Source organism: Ailuropoda melanoleuca, chromosome 3, assembly GCF_002007445.2.
Source record: "Ailuropoda melanoleuca isolate Jingjing chromosome 3, ASM200744v2, whole genome shotgun sequence".
Lineage (NCBI taxonomy): Eukaryota > Metazoa > Chordata > Mammalia > Carnivora > Ursidae > Ailuropoda > Ailuropoda melanoleuca.
The window spans coordinates 2042825-2067258 of NC_048220.1; the positions used below are offsets into that span (position 1 = coordinate 2042825).

At 43.7% G+C, this 24434-nt stretch overlaps 1 protein-coding gene across 3 annotated transcripts in view; it reads left to right on the forward strand.

Moving 5' to 3' along the window:
- Positions 1-65: 65 nt before the first annotated feature.
- BTNL9 (butyrophilin like 9) overlaps positions 66-24434 on the forward strand; it is a 25615-nt gene continuing 1246 nt past the window's right edge. The window contains exons 1-10 of one of the 3 annotated variants that reach the window (XM_002930421.4): positions 66-222; positions 3954-4088; positions 5690-6037; positions 7375-7656; positions 12239-12367; positions 12559-12591; positions 12897-12917; positions 21312-21332; positions 21565-21591; positions 24008-24034. In XM_002930421.4, coding sequence (XP_002930467.2) covers positions 3977-4088; positions 5690-6037; positions 7375-7656; positions 12239-12367; positions 12559-12591; positions 12897-12917; positions 21312-21332; positions 21565-21591; positions 24008-24034 — 1000 coding nt within the window. In that variant the 5' untranslated portion in view covers positions 66-222; positions 3954-3976. The remainder of the gene's footprint in view (positions 223-3953; positions 4089-5689; positions 6038-7374; positions 7657-12238; positions 12368-12558; positions 12592-12896; positions 12918-21311; positions 21333-21564; positions 21592-24007; positions 24035-24434) is intronic. The other 2 variants (XM_034655794.1, XM_034655795.1) reach the window with 2 other exon arrangements.

A 24434-nucleotide genomic window follows, 5' to 3' on the forward strand; every position in this document is an offset into this window, starting at 1 on the left:
GTTCTGTCCATCTTGGTTTTTATAGCAAAGGGCAGAGAGCGCAGCGTGTGTCTTAAGGTAGAAGGTGGGTGGGTAATTCTGTCACAGATGATTTGGCTCCCTGAACTCAGCTGCCAGCTCATGTCCAGGGGGCCTTAGTATCTGAGACCAAGACATTTTAGCAGGGAGTTGAGCTCACCAGGAATCATCTGCCATTCCAGACCCTGTGCTGCTACCTGCCAGGTATGTGGCTCCTTCTCAACACCTGTCTAAACCTCCACCTTTCAGAAATGGGAAGCAGAAAATGATGGCTTTGGAGACTAGACAAGATGGGTTGGCATCACGTTACAGGCTGACCCTGGCTTCAGGATGGGTTGTTTCAAGTGTGGCTAAGGGGAGATAATCACTCAGCCAGGTTCACCTGAGGAGGTAGGATTCTGACAGACCCCATTCCGTCTCCAGCCTCCTTGAGGTCTCTTCTTGGGGCAGTTCATTTACCTTGGAGACTAGGGGTGGAAATCATCTTGTGGGCCAATTGAAATCAAGCCAGAGTAAGCCGGTGAGAATTAATTGACAGCTTGTGGCGGGAAAGACATTGCAGTGGATACTGGAGGGAAGGTGGGAAAGTACTCTACCTCTCAAGGTATACAGGCTAGGATGCGGGATTGGGAGAAGGACAAACACACAGCTGCTACACAGCCCAATCTCATAGACACGGAGAAAGCAAAGAATAATCTTTAAAGAGACACTCAAGAGTTGAGGGGCTGCAAGAGAACATCAGGTGTTGTTCAGGAATTGGAGATGCAGAAAAAGAAGACCCGGATGCCGTTAAAGTGAGGCCAAGGAGAGAATGCAAAGAAACAAGCTTCCCCTGGGTGGAATGTGGAGGCTTTTCTTCATCATCAGTGTGTGTGAACTTTATTCCTCTGTGTGTCTTCAGGGGACATCCCAGAGTCTCCCAGGAGAGTATAGAGAATATGTACTACCTGAAAAGACTGGCTCCAGCCTGACACCCTCTTTCTGGCTGTCCTGCTCCCTGGGTTCCCCACCTTCCCCAGGATTCAGTGTGTGCAGACTCTGTCCCCAGCAAAACCTCCTCACCAGAAATAGTCTGCAATCCATTCACACTGTGGTGTGACTAGCTGAGATCGGAAAATGTTTCCCCTCACGGGTACTTGCACTCCAGTGCAGATCAGAGCCTTTAAGCTGGAGAGTGAGGTCAGAATGGGTGGACTTCAGGCAGTCGGTGGGCAGGAGGGGGGCTCTTTAGGGCATAAAGGGGTGTTCAGCCCCTCTGAAGTCCCTTCAGGAAATCGCCAATCTCCCTCCAAGTTAAAGGCTTTTCAAGGCCTGTGCATTGGGAGCAAAAGGACCACAGGGCATGTACCTCCTGTCCAAGAAGATGCTGTTGGCAAGGTCTGAGAGGGACTCCAGTTTTGAGTTGTTTTATCAGCAGCGGGAGTTTGGGATTTTTATTCATTTGTGGGTTGGTTGCTCATGCTTGCTTGCTTGGTCTTGTGGCTGAGACCTGGGGACTCAGTATGCTTCTTCAGTGCATGGGAGATGCTGTGAGGGTGAGTGCTGTGGTCTGTGGTCGGATGGTCCCTAACTGGAGTCATGTTCTGGGGGATGGGAAAACAGAGGGTGCCTCCAGCCCTGACACACGACAAAGCTGGTGAGGAATCAGTATCCACATGAGCGCAGAGCTTAGGAGAAACCGCCAGTCCACCACCTCCTGGCTGCATGTGCAGGCAAGTTGCCTAGCCTCTCTGTGCCTCAGTTTCCTTGTCTGTGATTCAGACCTATTAATAATAATAATAATAATAATAATAATAATAAATACTTCTGCTACAGGTAAGTGCTTGGTAGATAGTAAGTGCTCAAGTCATATTATATGCCTGTGTGTGTGTGACCTCCTTCCACTGCAGCCTCAGTGAAGGAATTCACAGGGGTGTATCACAGTAGAGAATGTGGTCCCACTAGTCGCTCCAGGGTCTGGAACACACGGACTGCCCCCCAGGAGGTGACAGCCTCCCAGCTCAGGGAGAGTGGGGCACCCAGCTGTAAACCTGTCTGATGCTCTGTCACTGTGCGGTAGGAGAACCCGAGTTACCACCTATCACAAGTCTTGACTAATTCCTCAAAATCGGACTGATATAAATGGACCCATAAATGCCGTCTGAGCCCCTCTTGTTTGGGAAGGTCCTAGCAGGTGCTGATATACCATGATGGATTTTGCCTGCATGGGCTCTCTTTCCAGGGTCCAGAAGAAAATACTGAGACACGAAAGAGAAGAGAAGGAAATGGAGAGGGAGAGAAAATGCAAAGCCAGGGTGGACTCCCTGTTCTGGAGCTCCTTTGCTGCATTTCTTGTCATCAGCCAAAAGGGCAAGAGGCTGGACTGTCTGGCCAGAGCCTAGACCTCAGCCCACAGCCTATGTTTATGCTGACTATTGTGTGACTAGTAATTCCAACAGCTATTGGCCATCAAAGTGGCTGAGACCCTTCCAGGGAGTCCTCTGACCTTCTCCTGCTGAGGGGCCCCTTTTGAAGCATTAATGGAGCTGTTCCAACTTGCTCCTCTGCCTGGCTACCTGCATGTGAGCTCCAGGAGGGGAGGACCCCAGCCCCTGGCCCACTGGCTTCATGGACCATTGCCCACTCTCTGTTGTATTCCCATTGGCTGGGTCCTTCCAGCTCAGGGATTTCCCCCCACCACGCACACACCATTAACTCACCTGCACACCTCCTCTGATCACTCCTCTGCTACATGACCCAGCAGCTTTTAAAGTCTTTCGTCTACACCCTGGTGCTATTGCTGTGTGGGTAGGGCTTTGCAGCCAGGACACCATGAACATGTTTTCAGGAGAAGGAGAATGAAGCAAAGGAGTGGGGTGGCAGAAGAAGGGAGAAGGGGAGCCTGGGGGCTGAAGAAGTCTGCCTTCTCCTCGTGGATGCTGTGATGGAGTGAAAGGAGAGTGTGCAGTCTCTAAAAAAAGATGGAGAACAAGATGTTTGAGAGGTGGAGGCAGAGGCAGGAGGTGCTGGCTTCTATTTACAAAAGAGCACCTAGCTCTCCCATGGAAGGCTTAATGACCCCCTGAGTTGGCATTGGTTTCTTCCATTGTTCAGGCAAAGAACTCGAGGTTTGGGCAGTTGTAGGATCTGCTTAAAGTCCCAACACTAAACAGAGGAGAAATGTGGAAAGGCTTGAATGTATCCCAAGATGTATGGGTTGCCCATACTCACTGGCTCTCAGACTGTGAGATGTCACCACAGGTGTCAAGGGGGTGTTAGGACTGAAAGGGGACAGCTCTTGCCTGTGCCAAGGATGGGTTGAGTGGACCACTAATGGAGGATGTGGCTAGATGGGGCAACTCTGTTAATGTGGCCTGGAAGACACAGTCTTGCAGGGATAAGGACAGTTACCAGCTGACCTCTTGAAGGCTCCCCCTGAGGCTTCAGTCCTGGAGGAAGGTATCTCAGCTGTGGTGGGAGCTGGCAGGCTGCTGCCAAGCATGCACCCCACTTCTGAAAGATCAGAACTCTGTGTTTGTTCCTCTGTTTGTGGACCTCATGTTCCAGGCCAAGGGGCAGGGAGAACGAAAATACCTCTGAATCCTTATAGATTTCCCTTTGTTTGGGGAAAGTGGCTGAATCTTAGCAGAGCCCCCACACAATGTGTGGCTCTATTCCTGGCTCTAAACAATGCAAAGCTGAGAAGCTGCTTCCTCTGGGACCCTTTGGCCTTGTCCCCTTGCAGCTCCATGAGTCTGGGCAAGGTCAGCAGGGACACCTGGTAAAATTAGAAGCAGCTCTCACATCCAGCTATGGTTGAAAAGAAGCCAGGCCCTGGGAGTGGTAAGAACTATTATTAAAAAAGAAAAAAAATGAAGCAGCAAAAGACATTGGGCCTGCTGGGCTGCGTTCCAGCTCTCCTGCAACCATTCCAGCATCTCTTTGTTCCTCTCCAGGTGGCCCCCACCGCCAAGAAGAAATGATGGATTTCCTAGTCTTCCCGGACTTCTCGCAGCGAGTTCCTCTGCCCAGCTATGTCTTCTTCCTCACCCATTTCCTTCTTCTCCTCCAGCCCGGAGAGCTGAACTCAGGTAGTTTTCAAACCCACAGCCCAGCGAGCCAGGCCATGAGCCCTTCAGCTTCTGCCCACCCTCCTGCCAGCTGCTCCCAGGGCTGAGATCCACAGCCTGCCAGGCTGTGTCAGGTGCTCCACTCCCACATAGAAACTGTAGCTTCTGAAAGGCAGGAAGGACCTTCATGAAAGAAGCAGCCAACAGAGAGTATAAACTCATTATGCAAATGCAATTCTCTGATTCCCTGAGCTGGAAGCCAGGGAAACCAAAATGACCAGGCACATCCCAGGTCCTCAAGAAGGTCAAAGGAGGGGGACAGATGTGAAGTAAAAGCTGTTCAGCTCTATGGCTGCGAGAGAAACATATCCAAAGATCTGTGAGCACAGCTACGAGAGAAATTTGTTTTTTCCAGAAGGCCAAGAAGAACCCTAGAGAGGAAGTACTGTTTGAGTAGACCCCTGAAGGATACATAATTTCCAGGAAGATGACAGATGGAGGGTAAACTGAGGCAGGTCATGCCCCCAGGAAGAGGGCCAGGCATCAAGTGTGGGGGAAGATACAGCTTGAGGGAACCTGGAAAGGGAAGCTGGTAGGGAGGGTGTTGAGGCTATACTCAGTGGGCAGCAAGGTGTCTCAAAAGCAGTGAACAAAAATAAAAGCACAGCCATGTTCCATGAGCAAAGTGAAGGATGGGAGGAATCCATGAAGGGGGAGCTTTGGAAAAGGGTCTTAGCTGAGCTTCAAGGAAGAAAAGGAGGTACAAGAAAAGGTGAAGCCAGAAAGAGGAGTGAGGGCATCCCGAATGGCAGAAAACAGCACGTGCAAAGGGTCTGCAACGGAATAGCAACTCTCATGGGAATTGCAGAAACAGGGAGTAGAGGGGCCACGTGGAGGCATCATTTAAGAGGATGATTAAATAAAAAATTTTAATAAATAAAAATCTCGAAGACAAGATTCGGCCTTTAGATAGAAAAACCCATGAAGCAAGGAGCCCCCATAGATTATGTTAATACACTTTGTTGTTACAGAAACTGTACATGTGCATTACAAAAAAATTAGAAAATCAGGCAAGCAAAAACAAGAAAACATCTCTTCTTATCATGCAGAAATTACCACCATCCAACTATTTGATATATCTCATTTTGGACCTTTTTTTTCTGCACATGTTTTTATGCAAACGTGTCATTTTAAAAAAAATTTTTATTATGTTATGTTAGTCACCACACAGTAGCAAACATGTCATTTTTTAAAATCAAATAAGAGAATAGTGTACATATTATTTTGAAACTTGCTTTTGTTTTTGTTTTTGGTCAAAGATTCCTTTTCATTTAATATTCTGGCCATATTTATGTAACTGTCCCCAAAACAACATTTGCAGCTGGTTGGTTCAAACCAATTACTAGCCCAGCACCATACATTGTATCTGCTTGTAATATCCCTTAGGTATATTTTAACCTGGCATCTTCATGACAATTTCTGGTTCAAGAAGCCAATTGTCTTGCAAAGTGTCTTTTGTCACCTGAATGGTTTACTGTAGATTTCTGAGCTGCAAAGGAATGTGATAAGAACTTACCTTGGATGAGAGCTGATTTCCGGGTCATTCTGGTTTCTCGTCCTAGAGGAGGTCAGGGTAGTAGGCCCTGGAGAGCCCATCCTGGCACTTGTGGGGGAAGAGGTGGAGTTCTCGTGCCATCTGTCCCCATACCTGGATGCCGAGGACATGGAGATCCGCTGGTTCCGGAGTCAGACCTCTGATGTGGTGCACCTGTACCAGGGGCGGCAAGAGCTCTACAGCCAGCAAATGGCACAGTTCCAGAACAGGACCAGACTCATCAAGGATGATATCATGGATGGCAGCGTGAACCTGCAGCTCCATGGCATCATTCCTGCTGATGAGGGCCTGTACGGATGCCGTTTCCTCTCCAGCAACTTCTCCAAGGAAGCTGTCTGGGACCTAGAGGTAGCAGGTATGTGACCTGGCCAAAGAGACAGAGTAAGAGGTCCATTTGGACAGAGCCGCTTTGCTCGAGAGTAGACAGAGAAACACAGAAAAAGGGAAAACATATCTAACTAAAAAAAAAACTATTAGAAAGGAAGATTCATTACAGAATGCACAAAATAAATGTTCACAAAAAAGATACACAAATGGTCCTTAAACACATAAAAAGAGGATCACCCTTATCCATCCTGAAAGAAAGGCAAATTAAAGCTACACTGAGATGCCATTTTTTACCTCTGAGATTGACAAAAACTCAACAGTTTGACCATATACACTCTTGGTGGAGCTGTGGGGAAGCAGACCTTCTGCTTCGTACCCTGGTGATGGAAAGCAAAGCAAAGCTCCAGGGCATGGGACTTTGGCAACAGCTAACAGGACGACCTATACAGCTACCATTTGAACTGCAGCCCCACCTCTAGGAGTTGACCCTGAAGATAAGCTGCCTACAGCTCCAATGTGAAAAGGGCGTGCATATAAGTATAATCTTTGTAGCATCATCTGTAATTGTACAACAGTGGAATACATAAATATCTAAGCAAAGGTGTTGAGTATGGTCCATCATGCAATGGAGTGAGCCACACTGTGCCCCTGAAAACATGGGGAGGTGCTCTAAGAACTGACGTGGAGTGATTTCTAGGATGTAGGCAAGAGAAAAAAAGCAAGGTGCAAACGAGGTTCTATAGCATGTAAACTTTTGTGTAAGAAAAAAGAAATGTTGCACAGAAGGAACACAGGAAGGATACACTAGGAACTGATGAAATTGGTTACCTAAGGGAGAAGAGGATGCCAGGAATGGAAAGGATGGAGAAAGGTCTGGGGCTTTCGTGATGTACATTTTTTACAGTATTGCTCTTTAAGCATATCAATGTTTTGCATATTCGAAATATGAAGTTAGCTCCACAGGATGGGGAGATGAAGGTGTGTGTGTGTGTGTGTGACACAGGGACCTGAACTCTGGTGGGATTCAAGAGAGACAGAGGACAATCTATGGAAATTTCTGGTGGGATGTTTCTTTACTTCAGGAGACTGTCTCTTGCATAATATGACTAAATGCCAGGAGACCTTTTTGGGTAAATGGCCCCCCAATATTTCCAAATGTCCCTCATGGGTAATACTGTCCCCATGCCCCACCTGCCACCATCGATTTAGACTGTCATTTATAGCCCACAGTTGGGGGCCGTGAGCCCACACGTGTGTTAAGAGCAGTCACTCTTTGTGATAACTTATAATGACTGCAGACATTGTATGGTGGCTTGAACTTCTGGGAGGGAGCGTGATCTTTTCCACTCTTCCTGCCTCTCCCAGGGCTGGGCTCAGACCCTCACATCTCCCTTGAGGGCTTCAAGAAGGGAGGCGTTCAGCTGAAGTGCAGCTCCAGTGGCTGGTACCCCAAACCCCAGGCTCAATGGAAAGATCATAAAGGACAGTGCCTGTCTCCAGAGATGGAAGCCATTGTCCAGGATGCCCGGGGCCTGTTCAATCTGGAAACATCTGTGGTTGTCCAAGGGGGTGCCCACAGCAATGTGTCTTGCTCCATCCAGAACTCCCTCCTGTTCCAGAAGAAAGAGTTCACCATCCAGATAGCAGGTTAGTAGATGCTGACTAACCCTCATCTTCCTATCCACCATGTCCTCCATGTGCTTTTTTCCAAATACCATCTAAAAGGCACAATGGTACTGGGGCCTGGTTGTCTCTGGGGTGGACTGACCTTGACACCTGAAAAGTCAGCACTTTGGATATCAGGAGCCTCCTGAGAGCACAACAGTTTACCACTCACCCATACAGTATGCTGGGAGGCCCCAGGGAATCAACATTATGCACCAAAGGCTCTGCCCTAAAACCCAGAAACAACTCATTAGAGGTCATCATGAGAGCCCATGTGTTCCTGATTTCATCCCCCAAACAATATTTATAAGTAATGTCCCCCAAACCCTTGCCCTCAGGTTCACATTCCTGTGGGGGAAACACAAACAAAAGAGTAAATTATATCGTAAGACTAGAAGATGTTAGGTGCTGTACAGAAAAACAATGCAGGGAAGGGTGCTAAGGCGTGGTAGGGTGTGCATGTGATTTAAAAGTGGTAGGTTAGGAAAGAAGATAGTTGGGCAATGAGTTGAAGGGTGAGGCCATTATCTAGGATCACAGCCTTATCATGAGGCGCACATTGAAGGGTTTGATGTTCATGACTAGTTGTTTTAAGTCTTGAGGATAAACCTAACCTATGGGTCATTCTTCACATTGGTACAAATCAATAGTTATATTACAGTTGGCCCTTGAACAATTCAGGGGGTTAAGGTTGCTCACTACCCTTTGCCCTGAGCTTTTGAAAATCCACAGATAACTTTTGACTCCCAAAAACTTAACTGCTAATAATATACGGTTGACTGCTAACATAAATAACACAGATTTTGCATATGTATTATATGCTGTATTCTTACAATCAGGTAAGCTAGAGAAAAGAAAATGTTATTTTAAAAAAGCCGTAAGGGGGAGAGGATCTTGGGAAAACGGTGGAGTAGGAGGACCCTGAACTCACCCCCTCCCACATTCACAACTAGAGATCATCCACATCCAAGTCAATAAACCAGAGAGCAATCCGAAGACTGGCAGAGCAAACTCACAGCTCAATATAGAGAAGAAGCTGCAACTGAAAGTTTAGGAAGGTCAAAAAGGCAGAGGGAGGCTGTGTGCACAGAGAGGGTAGAAAAATGGGCTCTCACACCCAGGAGTTCACACAGGGAAGACTATTTCCCATAATGTTTGTCATTAGAAACTACACAGGGTGCATTCTGTAAGTTTGTAAAAATAGTGGGATTTGGAGCCTGGAGATTTAAAAGTCAGTGGAGTCAGCACTGAGCAAGCTGGCAGGGTGAGTGACAGCTGGGTCACTGCCTTTAGAGAGACAGCACCTGCACAGAGAGGCAACATAAAAAAAGGGAGTTTACACAAAGCTGGGGTAAACGGGAGTCAGATCTGTTCATACTGATTTCAGAGAGTGTTGGGAGACTTCTCTAAAAACAAGGGAGCTGGAAGGCACCATTTTCCTCCCCCAGCCTGAGCATAAACACAGAGCCCCCTGCGGGAGGTGGGGCTGCACAGACCCTTATAGTCTTGACCCAGAGATCAGGGCAAATTTTGTAAAAGCTGCACATGCACCCTGCCCAACCAACAGGTGCCTAGCTGCCCCAGCTGCAGTGCAGTGCCCAGCCATGCACCACCAGCCACCATCACATGCCAGGCCCAGCCGCACCCAGCCATCATCGAGCACTGCGACCAGCCTTGTACCCCCACCAGCCTGGCAAGAGCACCCAGCCACCATAGTGCTTTAGGAGATCTGGCATTGGACTAGTGGCCCAACACAAATATTGCTAAGACCACCACCACACTCCCAAGTTCCCCAGTGGGCACACCCCCTTAGAGCTAGCATGCCTGGGTCCCACTAACATCACAGAGAGCAAGCACAGCCACCACAGGAAAAGAGTGAGGGTAGACAACTACACTGAAAAGTGACTCAGTCACAACAGCAAGGCGTAAGTAAAACACACAGGATGCTTTGCTAAAGTGCCAGATCCTGGTAGACAGGAGACAGTATACTGCAGGGCACTCCAGGACCTACTCTTCATAAAGTCACTACTTTCAAAAGCAGAAAGCATTCTCAGCACACAGAAACAGACACCGAGAGGCAGACAAAATGGGGAGGCAGAGAAATGTATCACAAATGAGAGAACGAGATAAGGCCAGGGTAGAGATCTAAGGGAAACAGCTGTAAGTAACATGTATGATAGAGAATTTTAAGCATGTTCATGATCACTCACTGGACTTGAGAAGAGATTGGAGGACATGACTGAAACCCTTAACACAGAGATAAGGAAAAACACAGCAGAGGGCACAATAAGTGAGATGGAATGTAGATGGACCAAACGTTCCAATCAAAAGACACAGTGACAGAATGGATAAAAAACAAGACCCATCTATATGCTGCCTACAAGAGACCCATTTTAGACCTAAAGACACCTGCAGAATGAAAGTGATTGGATGAAGAAACATCTATCATGCAAATGGATGTCAAAAGAAAACTGGAGCAATGATGATATTTACATTGGAAAAGAGGCTGTAAAACAAAGACTGTAAAAAGAGACAAAGGACACTGTACAATCATAAAGGGGTCTATTCAACAAGATGATATAACAATTGTAAATATTTATGTACCCAACATAGGAGCACACAAATAGATGAATGATTAATAATAAACATGAAAGAACTCATTGATAATAATACAATAAGAGTAGAGGACATTAACCCCCCACTTACAGCAACAGACAGATCATCTAAACAGAAAATCAACAAGGAAACAATGGCTTTGAATGACATACTAGACCAGATGGACTTCACAGATGTATTCAGAACATTCCATCTTAAAATAGCAGAATGCATATTCTTCTTAAGTGCACATGGAGCATTCTCCAGAATAGAGAAAAACTTCAACAAAATCAAGAAGATTGAAATCACACCATGTAACTTTTCTGAGCACAATGCTGTGATGCTTGACGTCAATGAGACAAAATCTGGAAAGAGCACAAACGCATGGAGGTCAAATAACATGCTACTATACAATGAATGGGTCAACCAGAAAATCAAAGAAGAACTTAAAAAGTACATGGAAACAAATGAAAATGAAACGTTTCCATAGCAGTCTGAGATGCAACGAAAGTGGTTCTAAGAGGGAAGTATATAGCAATACAGGCCTATTCCAAGAAGCAAGAAAAAGCTCAAAGGTAAAGATTTCACCTTGCACATAAAGGGGCTAGAGAAAGAACAAATGAAACCAAAAACCAGCAGAAGGAAGGAAATAAACACTAGAGCAGAAATAAATGATATGGAAACTACAAACAAAACAGAAAAGATGCTCAACATCACTCATCATCAGAGAAATGCAAATCAAAACTACAATGAGATACCCCCTCACACCAGTCAGGATGACTAGAATCAAAACACAAGATTGTAACAACAGGTGTTGGCGAGGATGTGGAGAAAGTGGAACCCTCTTGCACCATCGGTGAGAATGCAAACTGGTGCAGCCACTCTGGAAAACAGTATGGAGGTTCCTGAAAAGTTAAAAATAGAACTACCTTTATGATTCTGCAAGTGCTCTACTTGATATTTACCCAAAGAATACAAGAACACTAAGTCGAAGGGGTACATGCACCCTGATGTTTATAGCAGAATTATTTGCAATAACCAGAATATGGAAGCAGCTCAAGTGTCCATCATTTGATGAATGGATCAAGAAGAAATGATGTGATTGATATATATGTATATACATATATACATGTATGTGTATATATATATATACACACACACACACACACACACACACTGGAATATTATTCAACCATAAAAAGAATGAAATCTTGCCATTTGCAACACCATGGACGGAGCTAGAGAGTATTATGCTAAGCAAAATAAGTCCAAGAAAGACAAATACCATATGATTTCACTCACATGTGGAATTTAAGAAACAACACAAACGAGCCAAGGGAAAAAATAAGAGAGAGGAAGAGAGTAAAAACCAAGAAACAACCTCTCAACTGTAGAGAACAAGCTGATGGTTAAGAGGGGAGATAGGTTAAACAGGGGATGGGGATTAAGGAGGGCACTTGTAGTGATGAGCACAGGGTGATTTATGGAAGTGTTGTTTTAATTTTTCAAAAAAAAAAAGCAAGGAAAATGACTTGTGGGTTTGACAGTGGGGGTAGAGAGCAATAATTCACTGGTTTTCGGATACCAACACCTTTGATTTTCGTGTTCTTCAGAAATAGGACAATTGTGGGAAGAAGTTGGGGGGGGGGCAGGGCCGTGGTCACAGAAGTTCAAACGCTGGGGGAGAGGCTGGGGTCAATCAGCCCCTCCCTTCCCTACCCTTCAGTTTGCATTTTCCCGTTGCTGCTAAGCAAGTTCGAGTCCGCCACTATTCCTCAGGGTCTCCCCTGCGGAGAGCGCCCGGGAGGCCCGCCTCTCCTGCCCATTTTACAGATTGCTACGGTGCTGCCCACGAGGTTTAACGCCTGCCAACTTGGAAGGATTTCTTGCACGCTGGGTCCAGAATAGGCTTGTCACTGAAGGGTTTAGTGGCCTAGAGCGAAACAACTCCCTGTGAGGTGTTTTCCAGACGCATTTTTACCCGGAAGCTCCCCTTGGAAGAGGGCTTTCCTCGGGACTCTGGTGGGACTGCCGCTCCTCCTAGCTCTCCTCCTGACGCTGGCGCTGTACTTCTTTCAGAAGCAACGGAGGTGCCAAGGTACAGGGCAGGCTGGGGGTGGGGGTGAGGGGGTCTCCCGCCTGGCGCCGGCTTTGCTGGGAAGACGGTGCTGCAGGCGGACGGGGCACCCAAGAGGCGCCGTCTTGCGGAAACGCGGGGCTGGGGTGGGACGTGGAAAGGAAGGGCGACCACTCGCCCTCACGTACGTTCCCCTTCCTTCGACCTTTCAGAAAAGCTGAGGAAGCAGGCTGAGAAGGACAAAGGTAAGCAGGGACCGAGGCGCACTCTTTGCCCGCTTCCCTAAGTAGCAGAAAGTGGTGGGAGAAGGGGGAATTTGCTGGGTCGGGGAGGCAAGCGCTTCAGACACCGGGGCTCTTGGGAGCAGGACAGAAACGCAGTGTGGTGGAGGTTTGCTTTGCCCCTTCGCCTGCCGCGGAGCCCCCTCCTCCAACGCTTGCAGCCGGTCCTGTTTCCCCAGAACGCACCGGGGCCTTCTGTGCACTTTAGGGAAGTGAGCCCTCAGTGTTCATCAATTGAGATTTTCCTCTTTTCTTCGTTTCTTCTCCAGAGAGACTCTCAGCAGAACTGGGTAAGTTCTGGGTACCACGGCCCCAGTGCTGGCTGCGGACTAGTGGGGTAACCCGGTGCGTGCGCTATGGAAACTGTTCAGTAGCTTTAGGCTCCCAGTGGAGAGAGCGATGGATGGCAACCATCTAATTCTAAATGCATCCTTCTGCACCTCCCACCTCTCCACTCCCACGTGATTCACCCGCAGCTGCCAAGGAGGTCTGACTTCAGACCCTCAGACAAACCGGCCTGCCCCTTTCCTGCAAATTCTATGATTTGTTTACAATTCCACCATTAAACGTTTACTCCCACTGGTTCATCTTCCCAGGATATCTTTCTCTTTTTAATGCGAATGCCACTGGGAAGGAAGGCACCTTTAATTTGCACCAAAGTGTGACTCATTTATCAGGTTCGCTTTTCTCCCCAGGGGCCTCAAGACCTTGAAACCGTGGGCTGTGTGTGTCTGTACAGAAGAAGGGAGAGTAAAGCCAAAGGAAAGGGGGCATGGAGGAAAAAGCTACCATGGGGGCAGGTGGGGTGGGGAAGACCTCGAGAACCACCTTATATGCCCCAGTAAAACTCCAGAGGAAATTATGAGTTTAGAGAAGCTTGTCTTGTAGTCCATCTAGTCCTGCGGAAGGTCAAATATAAAAAGTAATTAACACCATAGTCTAAATTAGTGTACAGTGCTGTCTTTCCCATGAGGGATTACTTTTCTTAAGTTTTTATTTTAATTCGTTAGTTAACATACAGTGTAATATTTGTTTTACATGTACAATATAGTGATTCCACACTTCCATACATCACCCTGTGCTCATACAGACAGGTGCACTCCTTAATCCCTATCACCTATTTAACCCATCCTCCCACCCACCTCCCCTCTGGTAACTGTCACTTTGTTCTCTATAATTAAGAGTCAGTTTCTTGATTTCTCTCTGTCTGTCTGTCTCCCTCTATATATATTTCCCTTTGCTTGCTTGTTTTGTTTCTTAAATTCCACATGAATGGAATCATATGGTATTTGTCTATCTCTGACTGACTCATTTCCCTTAGCATAGTACTCTCTAGTCTCTGGTTCCATCCATGATGTTGCAAATGGCAAGATTTCATTTTTTATGGCTGAGTAATAGTCCATTGTATGTATATACCACATCTCGTTTATCCATTCATCAATCGATGTACACTTGGGCTACTCCCATATCTTAGCTATTGTAAATAATGCTGCTATAAACATCGGGGTACATGTATCCCCTTCAATTAGTTTTCTTGTATTCTTTGTGTAAATATCCAGTAGTGCCATTGCTGGATCATAAGGTACTTCTATTTTTAACATTTTGAGGAACCGCCATACTGTTTTCAGGAGTGGCTATATCAGTTTGCATTCCCACCAATAAAGCAAACGTGTGGTGGGAATGCAAGTTGGTACAGCCACTTTGGAAAACAGTGTGGAGGTCCCTTAAAACGTTAGAAATTGAGCTACCCTATGATCCAGCAACTGCACTACTGGGTATTTACCCCAAAGATACAGACGTAGTGAAGAGAAGGGCCATATGGACCCCAATGTTTATAGCAGCATTGTCCACAATAGCTAAATGATGGAAGGAGCCAAGATGCCCATCAACAGATGACTGGATTAAGAAGATGTCCATATATACAATGGAATATTACTCAGTCATCAGAAAGAAGGATTACCCAACATTTGCAGCAACATGGATGGGACTAGAGGAGATTATGCTCAGTGAAATAAGTCAAGTAGAGAAGGACAATTATCATATGGTTTCACTCATTTATGGAACATAAGAAATAGGAAGATCAGTAGGAGAAGAAAGGGAAGAAGGAAGGGGGGTAAAGGAAGGGGGACTGAACCATGAGAGACTATGGACTTTGGGAAACAAATTAAGGGATTTAGAGGGGAGGGGATGGGGGATTGAGATAGGCTGGTGATGGGTATTAAGGAGCGCATGTATTGCATGGTGCACTGGGTGTTATACGCAAATAATGAATCATGGAACATTACATCAAAAACTGAGGATATACTGTATGGTGACTAACATAATATAATAAAAAATTATTATAAAAAAATAGTGCAAACATTTTCTCCACATCCTTGCCAACACCTGCTGTTTCTTGTGTTGTTGATTTTAGCCATTCTGACAAGTGTGAGGTGATATCTCATTGTAGTTTTGACTTGCATTTCCCTGATGAGTGATGTTGAGCATCATTTCATGTGTCTGTTGGCTATCTGTAGGTCTTCTTCGGAAAAATGTGGAGCTTTTTTGCCTTCTGCCCATTTTTTAATTGGATTGTTTGGGTTTGGGGCATTGAGTTTTATAAGTTCTTTCTACATTTTGAATACCAGCCCTTTATCAGCTATATCATTTGCAAGTATCTTCTCCCATTCGGTAGATTGCCTTTTAGTTTTGTTGATTGTCTCCTATGCTGTGCAGATGTTTTTAATTTGATGAAGTCCCAATAGTTTGTTTTTGCTTTTATTTACCTTGACTCAGGAGACCTATCTAGAAGAAGTTGCCAATGTCAAAGAAGTTACTGCCAATGTTTTCTTCAACCATTTCTGTGGTTTCCTGACACAAATTTAGGTCTCTCAGCCATTTTGAATTTATTTTTGTGTATGGTATAGGAAAGTGGTCCAGGTTCACTCCTTTGCAAGTTGCTGTCCAGTTTTCCCAGTACCATTTGTTGAAGAGACTGTGTTTTTCCCATTGGATATTCTTTCCTGCTTTGTCAAAGATTAATGGACCATATAGTTGTGAGTTCATTTCTGGGTTTTCTATTCTGTTCCATTGGTTTTTGTGCTAGTACCAAACTGTTTTGATTACTACAGCTTTGTATTGTACGTTGAAGTCCAGAATTGTGCTGTCTCCAGACTTGCTTTTCCTTTCCAAGATAGCTTTGGCTGTTTAGAGTCTTTTGCGGTTCCATACAAATTTTAGGACAGCTTGTACTAGTTCTGTGAAAAATGGTGTTTTGATAGGGATTGCATTAAATTTGTAGATTGATTTGGGTAGTATAGATATTTTAACAATATTTGTTCTGCTAATCCATGAGCATGAAATGTCTTTCCATTTCTTTGTCTTCCTCAATTTCTTTCATCAGTGTATTATAGTTTTCAGAAAACAGGTCTTTCGCCTCTTTGGTTAGATTTTATTCCTAGGTATCTTATTGTTTTGGGGCAATTGTAGGAAGGATTGATTTCTTAATTTCTCTTTCTGCTTTTTTATTGTTGGTGTATAGAAATACAACAGATTTCTGTACATTGATTTTGTATCCTGTAACTTTGCTGAATTTGTGTATCAGTTCTAGCAATTTTTTGCGGACATTTTTGGGTTTTCTATATAAAGTATCATGTCATCTGCAAAAGTGAAAGTTTGGCTTCTTCCTTGCCAGCTTGGATTCTTTTTATTTCTTTTTGTTGTCTGCTTGCTGAGACTAGGACTTCCAGTACTATGCTAAATAACAGTGGTGAGAGTGGACATCCCTGTCTTGTTTCTGACCATAGAGGAAGAAGCTCTCACTTTTTGTCCATTGAGGATGATATCAGCTGTGGGTTTTTCATTGATGGCCTTTATTATGTTGAGGTATGTTCCCTCTAAACCTATTTGGTTGAGGGTTTTTTGTCATGAATCACTGTTGTACTTTGTCTTTCTGTACCTATTGAAATGATCATATGGTTCTTATTCTTTCTCTTATTGATGTGATGTATCACATTGATTGATTGTGGATGTGGAACCAACCTTAAAGCCCAGGAATAAATCCCACTTGATTGTGGTGAATGATTTTTTTAATGTATTGTTGGGTTCAGTTTGTTAGGATTTTGTTGAGGATTTTTGCATCTATGTTCATCAGGAATATCAGCTTATAGTTCTCTCTCTCTATCTCTCTCTCTTTTTTGGTATCTTAATCTGGTTTTGGTATTGGGGTAATGCTGGCCTCACAGAATGAATTTTCTTTTCTATTTTTTAAAATAATTGGAGAAGAGTAAGCATTAACTTGTCTTTAAATTTTTGGTAGAATTTACCTGTGAAGCCATCTGGTCCTGAACTTTTGTTCATTGGGAGTTTTTTTTTTAATTTAAAATCAATTAGTTAACATAGAGTGTATTATTAGTTTCAGAGGTAGAGAGCAGTGATTCATCAGTTGCATATAAAACCAAGTGCTCATTCCATCAAGTGCCAACCTTAATGCCCATCCCCTAGTTACCCCATCCGCCCAGCCACCTGCCCTCCGGCAGCCCTCAGTTTGTTTCCTATAGTTAAGAGTCACTTATGGTTTGTCTCCCTCTCTGATTTTGTCTTATTTTATTTTTCCTTCCCTTCCCTTATGTTCCTCTGTTTTGTTTCTTAAATTCCACATATGAGTGAAATCATATGGTATTTGTCTTTCTCAGACAGACATTTTACTTAGCATAATACCCTCTAGTTCCATCCACATCATTGCTAATTGTAAGATTTCATTCTTTTTGATGGCTGAGTAATATTCCATTATATATATATATATATATATATATATATGTATATATATATATATATATAATATACTACCTCTTCTTTATGCATTCATCTATCGATGGACATCTTAGCTCTTTCCATAGTTTGGCTACTGTGGACATTGCTGCTATAGACATTGGGGTGCATGTGCCCCTTAGAATCACTATGTTTGTATCTTTTGGATAAATATTAAGTAGTGAAATTGCTGGGTCATATGGTAGTTCTATTTTTAACTTTTTGGGGAACCTTCGTACTGTTTTCCAGAGTGGTTTTACCAGTTGTCTTTCCCACCAACAGTGTAAGAAGTTTCCCTTTTCTCTGCATCTTTGCCAGTGTATGCTATTTCCTGACTTGTTAATTTTAGCCATTCTGACTGGTGTGAGGTGGTATATCATTGTGATTTTGATATGTTGGGAGTTTTTTGATTACCGTTTCAATTTCTTTGCTGATTATTAGTTTGTTCAAGTTTTCCATTTCTTGCCTTTAGGTTTCATATTTTATATATTTCCAGGAATTTATTCATTTCTTCTAGATTGTTCAATTGGTCTATAGTTTTTCATAACATTCTCTTATGATTGTATTTTTGTGGTGTGGGTTGTTATTTCTCCCCATTTGTGATTTTATTTATTTGAGTCCTTTCTCTTTTTTCTTGATAAGAGTAGCTAGAGGGCTATACATTTTATTGATTTTTTCAAAGAACAGCTCCTGGTTTCATTGATCTGTTCTATTGTTTTTGTTGTTTCTATATCGTTTATTTCTACTCTCATCTTAATTATTTCCTTTCTTCTGCTGGTTTTAGTTTTTTTTGGTTGTTCTTTTCTAGGTCCTCTAGGTGCAAGGTCGGGATGTTTGTTTGAGCTTTTTCTTGCTCCTTGAGGTAGGCCTGTATTGCTATATACTTGCCTCTTAGGACCACTTTTGCTGCATCCCAAAGGTTTGGACCATTGTGGTTTCATTTTCATTTGTTTCCGTGTATATTTTTTATTTCTTCTTTGGTTGATACATTCATTGTTCAGTAGCTTTTTTTTTTTTTTTAAACTTTCATGTATTTGTGGTCTTTCCAGACTTTTTCTTCTGGTTGGCTTCTAGTTTCATAGCATTGTGGTCAGAAAAGTTGCATGGTGTGACTTGGATCTTGAATTGTTCAGGCCTGATTTGTGACCCAGTACGTGACCTATTCTGGAAAAGGTTCCATGTGCATTTGTAAAGAATTTGTATTCTACTGTTTTAGGATGAAATATTCTGAATATATCTATTAAATCCATCTGTCCCACTGTGTCATTCAAAGCCATTGTTTTCTACTTGATTTTCTGTTTCGATGATCTGTCCATTGCTGTAAGTAGGGTGTTAAAGTCCCCTACTATTATTGTATTATTACTGATTAGTTCCTTTATCTTTGTTATTAACTGTTTAATATATTTGAGTGCTCTCATTTGGGGTACATAAGTATTTACAGTTGTTATATCTTCTTTTCTCTCTCTTCTTGTTCTGGGACTCCTGTAATACGAATGTTATTATGCTTGAAGGGGTTACTGAGTTCCCTAAGTCTGTTCTCATTTTGCATAATCCTTTTCTCTCTCTTTTGTTCAGCTTGTTTGCTTTCCATTACTCTATCTTCCAGGTCACTAATTCATTCTTCTGCTTCTTCCAGCCTGCTGTTCATTCCATCAAATGTGTTTTCATTTCATTTATTGTGCTCTTTATCTCTGCTATGTTTTTCCTTCTCTGTGTTAAGAGTTTTATCATGTCTTCCAGTCTTTTCTCAAGTCCAGTGAGTTCCTTAGAATCATTGCTTTAAATTTTCAGTCAGCCATGTTACTTATATCTGTTTTGCTTAGATCTCTGCCTTGGTTTTGTTCTGTTCTTTCATTTGTGATAAATTTCTCTGTCTCCTCATTTTGTCTGCCTTTCTGTGTGTGTTTCTGTGTGTCATGAAAGTCAGCTGTGTTTTCTGCCCTTGGAAGTAACCACTTTATAAAGAAGAGGTTCTGGAGTGCCCTGCAGTACATTGTCCACTTTTTACCACACCTGGCAATTCAGGAGAATATTTTATGTGTGTTGCTTACACCCTGCTGTTGTGTCTGAGTCACTTTTCCTTTCAGTGTAGCCATCTGCAGTGACCCTCTGCCTGTTGTGGGCTGTTGTGGGCTGTTGTGGGCTGTGTTTGCTCTCTGTGGTGTTAGTAGGACCCAGGCAGGCCAGCTCTGATGGGGTGTGCCTGCTGGGGAACTTAGGAGTAGGGTTGCAGTGCTAGCAAAATCTGTACTGGGCCACCGGCCCGATGTTGGACTCCCTGAAGTGCTGCAGTGGCTGGTGGCTGTGTGCAGGAGCTCCTGGGGTCATGAGGCTGGGTGCAGAGCCTGAGGATGGCTGGGCACAGCTGTGGCTGGTGCATAATGATGGTTGGGAGTTCATGGCTGAGGGTGGTGTGGCTTTAACAATATTTCCCCTGAGCCCACAGTCAAAGCTAGCAGGCTTAGTGTGGGCTAGTCCTCAGGAGAACTTGTGGGCATGGCACACTGCTAATGGGTTAGGTAGCAAGTGTCTGTGCAGCCCAACCTCCCATGGGTGGCTCTGTGTTTATCCTGTGGGGGGGGGCGGTCAGGAGAGGAAAATAGTGCCTGCCAGCTCCTTCATTTTTGAAGTCCCCTAACATGCTCCAAAATTATTATGGACAGATCTGTCTCCCATTTGCCCCCAGTATTGTGTAAACTGCCATTTTTATGTTGCCTCTTTGTGCAGGCTGCTCTCTCCTTAAAGTCAGTGACCCAGCTATTACTTGCCCTCCGGCCTCACCCAGTGCTAAATCAGCTGACTTTTAAAGCAACAGGCTCCAAGTCCCACTGGTTTTATAAAGTCACAGAATTCAGCCCCTCTGGTGTTTAAAGCCAAGTGTTATGGGGATCAGTCTTCCCTGTGTGAGCTCCCTAGTGTGAGGGCCCATTTCTCTGTTTTCTCCACCTTTTCAACCATCCTAACCTTTCAGAAGCAGTTTTGTCTCTATGTTTAGTTGTGGAATTTTTTCTGCCAGTCTTCAAATCTCTCTGCCAGGCTTGGATGTGGATGAAATCTAGTTGAAAACATGGGAAGGGGTGAACTCAGGGTCTTCCTACTCCACTGTCTTCCCAAGCCTCTAGCCAGAATTATTTAATTTTAAAACAAGACATAAGAAGGGTGCCTGGGTGGCTTGGTTGGTTAAGCATCTGCCTTCGGCTCAGGTCATGATCCCAGGGTCCTGGGATCGAGCCCAATGTTGGGCTTGCTGCTCAGTGGGGAGCTTGCTTCTGCCTCTCTCCCCTGCTCATGCTCTCTCTCTCTCGCTATCTCTCTGTCTCTCAAATAAGTAAATAAAATATTAAAATATTAAAAAATAAAAAAGTAAATTAAAAAGAAAAACAAGACATAAGGTGGAAAAGTCAAATGCATAGAATGCGTAGAATGCATTCCTACTGACAAAATATCAAAGTCTTAATGTCTGGCCAGTCTGGCCAGGGGGAAGTAATTGAGTGTGATGTCCTCCCAGTCCTTTAAATAATGCACACAGTAAGTGACCCTGAGGTTTACACAGGTTGTGCTCAGGGCCTGAATTTATGAAGGACCTCCTCCCCAGGAAAAGTTTTCAATTTCAGGGCAAATGAACAGTAGCCTTTCAAACTAGACATGAGCCTTGGGAAGAGGCCCCTCAGTACCAGGACCTGTTTTCCTTTTCTAGCCCTGTGCAGATTTCTGCCTTAGAGAAAAGAATAGGATGAGGCCTAAGAATCACGCAGATGGGTGGTACAGAGACTAAGATGGGATTGGGGTGAGCAGTAGTTGAAGACAAAGGAACCTCCTCCAAGTGACTAGCTGCCTTGGGAAGGTGGTTCCCCTCACCCAAAGACTGATGTCTTCTCTGTGTGTTTTGCTTACAGGGAAGCTTCAGACAGAGCTTGGTAAGTGACCCCTCTTCAGATTATTTCTTCTTGTCCACCTTTTAGCATCTGATTTGCCATGTATGTTCTTCTCTTTTTCCAACCAGGTATGATGCCTAGGGTGGAACTCTTCTAGCCATGTGGGTGGCGGGAGAAAGGGGAGAAGGGCAAGGGTGGGTGCAAAATGCAATGGGGGAGCAGGGAAGCAGCACTGACCTGATGTTCTAATTCTGTTTTTCCATGGCTGCTTCAGACTGGAGAAGGGCTGAAGGCCAGGCTGGTGAGTGAAGCTCATCTCCCTCCCATTGTCCACTTTACATCTCAACATGCCAGTCACTCACTCTGACTAACCAATCATACTTCATTCTGGTTTCTTTCACAGGCACATGGCATGTATTAATGTATGTCACCTAGTAGAGGTTATATTCAAGTTTTACTTTTCTATTTACTTTTCTATTGTTCTGAGGTGTAAGCATGCTATAAACCATTGGGGCCAATTCTGGTTGCACATCGGAATGACCTAGATCCTGGCGCCCACCCTCAAAGAATGACTTGAGGGTCTAGAGTGGGCATATTACTCTATATGTAAGTAATTTTCCCTGTCCCTTCCTCTATTCTCCACCTAAAGCAAACAGTCTGATGTGTAGCTTTATTTTGTATGTATTCTTGCAAAAGGTGAATTTCGGCTTTGTGCCCAAGCATTTTCGTTTCTGTAAATGATGTTTACAGTCTTGTGCTGTTCCTTGCTTTCCTCACTCATTACTGTGTTTTAGTATCCCTCCCTGCCACGTTATCTGGTCTGTGTCTCCTTGCTGCAGTGCACTCCATTTTAGCCAACCATGTTCTTCAAATAACATCCAGCCTGCCTCTAACTCCATACCACTACACGCAACGCTGAATGAATAGCTTCAGATGTGTCACCTTCTGGCTTTATGTGGAGATTTCTCTGGGATGTACACCCAGGCAGGGAATTGCTGCACTCATTGTTCTTTCAGTCTGTTCTCCTCTGAACACTAAGTTTGGGCATCTCTTCATATGATAATTGACTTTTGGGGTTTCCTCTTTTGAATATTGCCAGTTCATGTCCTTTGGCCATTTTTTAAAAAGTAGACTCCATGCCCAGTGTGGAGCCCAGTGCTGGGCTCAAACTCAAGACCCTGAGATCAAGACTGAGCTGAGATCAAGAGTCAGAAGTTTAACTAACTGAGCCACCCAGGTGCCCCTTTTGGATGTTTTTAGTATGAGGCTGCTATCTTTTCTTTTATCAATTCAAGGGGAAATTATATATATATATTTATATATATATATAATTTATATATGTAGACGTATAGACATATATATTATATATATAGACATATATACATACACACATACATATACACACATCAACAAGTTTCAAAAACACAAGTCATTAGGTAAAAATTTGGAGAATTAGATTTTATCAAAATTAATGGTTTCTTTTCAATGGGAAACCAAGGACATAGCTACTAATAGCAGATGACAGACTAGAAGAAGGAATTTACAGTGTTTAATACCAATGAGGGATTAATATCCTTATGCAGATATATATTCATCAAATTTGTACCTTATGGCATGTGTTTTTGAAGTTCTGTTGAAGAAAACCTTCCTCACGCTTAGGTCATAAAGATATTCTCTTCCACTTTCTTCTATTCATTTTACATGTGTTGTGTGTATGTCTTTAATCCATCTGAAATTTGCCATTTTATTTGGTGCTAGGTGAGAATACAGCAATTTTTCTTCATATAGTGAGGCAGTTTTCCCAGTGCTATCTACTACACCGTCTGTGATTTCATATTTGGTTCTCATGTGTAGAGGGATCTATCTATTGACCACCTATTACTTCATTGTTTTCACTGTTATGGCTTTTATAGTACCCAAAAGTACAAGTTTTCCTCCATTTCTGCTTCCTTTTAAAAGTGGATGGACCTTTTTAGGTCCATTTTAAATTTTAGGATACATTTACAAAATTCCTTAAAAAAAACCAAAAGCAGTTTTGCATGGGATTGCTTTGAATTTATAGATAAATTTAGAAAGAATCAACATCTTTAGAGAATTGAGTTATTCTATGCAAGAATAACTACTGGTTATTCTGATGTAAACCCAGAATTTAAAGGCCTTGCTATAAATTTATGGAGCTCTGGAAATTTCTATCACTTTTGCTCTTTTGTGACTTCTTGATCTCTCTGTTGTAAAGCATAGTAAGATAAAATAAACAGAAATCCACTCAGAATGGTTCATGTTAAGAAAGAAGGCAAAATATGATATCTATAGGATATCTAAAGGACATTTTAGGACATGAACCATGCTCAGCCAAGCTTCCTCAGACTGATCCTGCTGGTCAGACATTAAAACTTCTTGTGCAACCTTCATGGCATCCTGGCCATCTCTATTGGTTCTCTTTCCCACATGCTTTGTTCTCCTGCCTTTTTCAGTAGAAGGTTAGGTTGCATGCAGGTTTGGTATAAGCCAGCACCGACACCAGCCACTTACCTAATCCTAAATTTCTAGAGAAATGCCATTGTGAACCCAGACCAGTCTGGACTCCAGCTAGCTGTCATGGTGGGAATGAGATCATTGGGTTTGTAGCATTCCTCATGCATTTTGAGCCTCCTTCAAGGTTGCAGAGTTACTGACCCAGATCTTTGAGTCTCTTTTTCCCTTCTGTTTGGTTTCAGAGTGGAGAGAAGCCCAACAATATGCAGGTAACTGAAGTCAAGGGACTGTGACTTGTGTCTGGGGTTGGTTGGATCTTAAACAGAAGGGAGGTGGAGAGATCTGAGATTGGAGGAAGGATCTGTCCAGGAGCCAAGTATGGAGCCTACATACACAAATGCATAAGCTTACTTTTGCACATACACAACATGACACACATGCCTGCATGTGCACGCATGCACACATACATGCTTGCATGCACACATCTGATTACACTCACACATGCACTTTTTTTGTGTGCACACGCCTCCTTCTAAAAGCACATTATTTTCTGCGTTTTACTAGATTTTTTTCCATCAGGCAGGAAGGCTGCTAGGGCCAGTGTGTAAGCACCTCTCATTGGACAGAAGAGATCCTTGGGGTTCCCATTTATCAAATGGGTGTGCTTTG